Source organism: Rhinopithecus bieti, unplaced genomic scaffold, assembly GCF_001698545.2.
Source record: "Rhinopithecus bieti isolate Rb0 unplaced genomic scaffold, ASM169854v2 scaffold_1101, whole genome shotgun sequence".
Taxonomy (NCBI): Eukaryota; Metazoa; Chordata; class Mammalia; order Primates; family Cercopithecidae; genus Rhinopithecus; species Rhinopithecus bieti.
Window position 1 is genome coordinate 289313 of NW_016803441.1, and position 3798 is coordinate 293110.

At 34.5% G+C, this 3798-nt stretch overlaps 1 protein-coding gene across 1 annotated transcript in view; it reads left to right on the plus strand.

Moving 5' to 3' along the window:
* The window catches only part of PCLO (piccolo presynaptic cytomatrix protein), a 354063-nt gene that overhangs the window by 9071 nt on the left and 341194 nt on the right, over nt 1–3798 (plus strand). Inside the window, 1 exon segment of the mRNA XM_017883949.1 lies at nt 5–377. Coding sequence (XP_017739438.1) covers nt 5–377 — 373 coding nt within the window.

Here is a 3798-nt window from a genome sequence, read left to right on the forward strand (position 1 = left end):
CCAGCAAAGCCCCACCTCAACAGCCTGGCTCAGCAAAGCCCCCACCCCAACAGCCTGGCTCAGCAAAGCCCCCATCTCAACAGCCTGGCTCAGCAAAACCCTCAGCTCAACAGCCTAGCCCAGCAAAGCCCTTGGCTCAGCAATCTACAAAACCAGTAAGCCAAACAGGATCAGGAAAACCTCTGCAGCCACCAACAATGTCTCCATCTGCAAAACAGCTTCCTTCACAAGGCCTCCCTAAAACCATCTGTCCTCTTTGCAATACCACTGAACTTCTGTTGCATGTTCCAGAAAAGGCCAATTTTAACACATGCACTGAGTGTCAAACCACTGTCTGTAGCCTCTGTGGTTTTAATCCCAATCCTCATTTAATGGAGGTAAGTGCATTTATTCACTGAGTCCATACTCTTCAGCCATATCATTGTCTTACACAAATGATGCTTAACTAAACACATACATGACATGATGGCATTGTCTTTCTCTGGATTCTCCCCTCCTTCCTTTGTTTTGTTCTCTGTCAGTTGTAATTTTTTAAAAATATTTCTCTGACTAGAAGCCTCAAACATTGCCACAATTTCTGAAAATTTGACATATAAGACAAATATAAATTGATTGAAAGATGATGAGCACCTACTCATTTCACTCTATATGTAATACCAACACTGTTATTTAGCATACAATGACATTGCTTTAGCTTTTACATTGGTCTTCCCACCTATCAAAATTTTGGTACTCATAAATGTTATTTATATTTGTGTTAGAAAGAAAAGTAGATAATGTTTTCGAATTCTGAATACAATGTTAACTTAAAATTGAATATCTTTTTTAATCTGCACATCCCTTTTCCCTGCCACTAATTCTGATATATCAAATGAGGGCATGTTGAGAGTCTTTAATAACAGTATTAAATCATTTCACAAAAGGAAGAAGTTGTTAGAGCAAATTCAGAATGTATGGGTGACTTCTCAGATTACCGTTTATATCTCCTAGGCTTGAATCTGGGTAGCCTTATGTTTCCAAGAGTTAGCTGGGTAATACTTTCTGACTCATCAAATTATAAAAGGGTTAATTGTGATATAGATGAGTACAAGTTTGTTTATTCAGATTGAGGCTAGAAGAGTAGTTCTCAGCAAGTCAACTGACTGTATTAATATTAGTTCAGCATGAAAAGGCCTGGAATAATGTAGCATTTTAATAGGTAGAGATTCAGAGTTCTTATTAGGGGAAGGGACAAGAAGATACAAAGCATTTTTTAAAACTCAGAAATTCTCTGGCATTAAGGAATAAAACAGTGAAGATGGTATAAAGAAATGGGCAATGAGGCTGGAGATAGGTTAGAGTCAGACTTTGGCTTTCCACATTTAGTAGGTAGTGATGAGCATATAAATAGAGAAGAGGTTTAAGATCTAAGAGAATATGAGAGATTCATTTTTTAAAGAGATCTAATAGCGTTTACTTAATGAGAAGGCACAGAAATCATTTAGCCTGTCTGGAGGACAACTGTTAGTGCACTATCTGTGCATTACATCTGCAAGCACCCCAGGAAGTAACTGACAGCAGGCAATGGAGGATTATGTGATTTAAATATCCCTGAGACGTGAAGCTTGTATACTTTTGTTATAAATGAAATATATCATGATAATAACAATAATGATGATCATTGCTAATTTATGTTAATGTGGATACTTCTGAAAAAATGATGCAGATTTAAAATATATCAACTTTTGGTTGTTTTCTAAAGTAACTTTTACTTTTATAAACAAAAGTAGTATTGAGTAGTTTAACTTTTCAAATAAATAATCATTTATAAAACTACAGTTAAGAATATGCTGCATTTGATTCATGGAGAAAATCAGAATATAAGTATTTTATATATACATATATATAATATATGTGTATATGTATATATTTACACATATGTATATACATATACATATGTTTTTATATATACATATATATGTAGCTTTTTAAGTTTTGGTAAAATATGCTTCTCCCCATATTATACTCTCCTTATAGGAATGTGAAGTAATAATGACTTCAAGTGATAGACGATCATTTTATAGTGTTTGGATTTGTCTTGGTTTTGTGGCAATTTACAAGGCAGAAATATGCAGCTGGAAATTTAAGCTGTATGTGTTATTTCTACACCCAATATAAGAAAGACAGATATTATTTGAATACGTACTATGTGAAAGATATTCTGTTATATGTTTGGTGGGATATAAAGATAACTAAAACATGAATGTTGATCTTAACAGATTAAAAATTACTAGATAATACATGCATAAGAAAATAGAATATGTGACCAGATGATAAGAGCTGTGAGAGATATGAATAAATATTATGGACTTCAGAGTAGAAAGTGCTCATTTCCAGGGGATGAGATTAAGGAAAGCTTCATGGGGAAAATGGCATTTGAGCTGGGCATATAAGGATGAGGCACTATTTCAATAGATATAGGACATAAAACAGTGTAATGATTTGGGCCCAAAGTTGGAACTCCAGAAGTACAGAGTGTATTTTAGGGAGTCAAGAATAAATGTAGGTTAGCTAGGGTGATGGAAAAGAAATGGTCAGTGAGATTGGAAATAGGTTGAAATCAGATTTTAGCCTTACACGTTTAGCAGGTAGTAATGAGCTTCCTACTTTTTGAAAGGTACCTCAGTTAATATGCTACACATTTGATAGTTCATTGTACTAATTTGTATCAAATGCCTCATTACAAAGCATTATTGAATGCTATGGGAAAATCAAATATTTGTTAAATGTGCAGTCTTCTCTCAACCATACATAGGGGAAATACAACTTGCACATAAAAAGAACATCTATATATTCATTGCTATACAAAGTAACTTTGAATAGAGCTATTCAGTTCGCAGAGTCCTTTGTTTTATTAAAATTAAACTCATAATTTTATGGACATATATGTTTCTTCTCTATTATACCAATGAGGAAGCTGGCATTCAAATAGTTACTATAGTTAGTTTAGTTGTGAGGATCACCCAGATAGTATATTCCCAAACAGAAGCCAATCATTCTGATTCCAAATCAGTTTACTTATGGTAGGAAGAGAGATGAAGTGTTATAGGGTCAAAGGAAGAAACCGTCACCATCAGTGGGGATATTAGAGCTATCTTCATGAAAGGTGAAGTATGTGAGCTGGGAATATGAAAGATAATAAGAATTTGAACACACATAAATGAGCATGGAAGAAGCTGGGAACATAAGGGCAGGTAGAGGGACTCACTAGCTATGTAAAGGCAGGCGTTTCCTTATTGACTGAATAAACTTGGACAAGCCATTTACACTTTCTGTTACAATGGCACCATTTGACATATGGAAATAATAACATGCTCTCTGCCACACACACTAGAAGACTAACTGAAAATTTGCATGAGAAAGTATTTTAGATATGTGAAGTGCTTTTAAAGTTGCAATATATTGCAATAGATAATATTTGAAACAAATTTGGCCTTTAAATTTATTGTACATTCTTTTTTACATAGATAACAATATTATAAATTCTTAGATGCTGAGGCAGCCATCTAAAGACATTGGATCAATAGTATTAGTGATATTTCATTTTAACTTTTATTGATTTTTTTTCCTTTAAGAAAAAATGCAATCAAAAGTTCCAATTCTGAACTCTAGAAAGGCATCTTTTCTTTCTTTCTTTTTTTTTTTTTGTTGAGACGGAGTCTCACTCTGTCACCCAGGCTGGAGTGCAGTGGCCGGATCTCAGCTCACTGCAAGCTCCGCCTCCTGGGTTTACGCCATTCTCCTGCCTCAGCCTCCGGA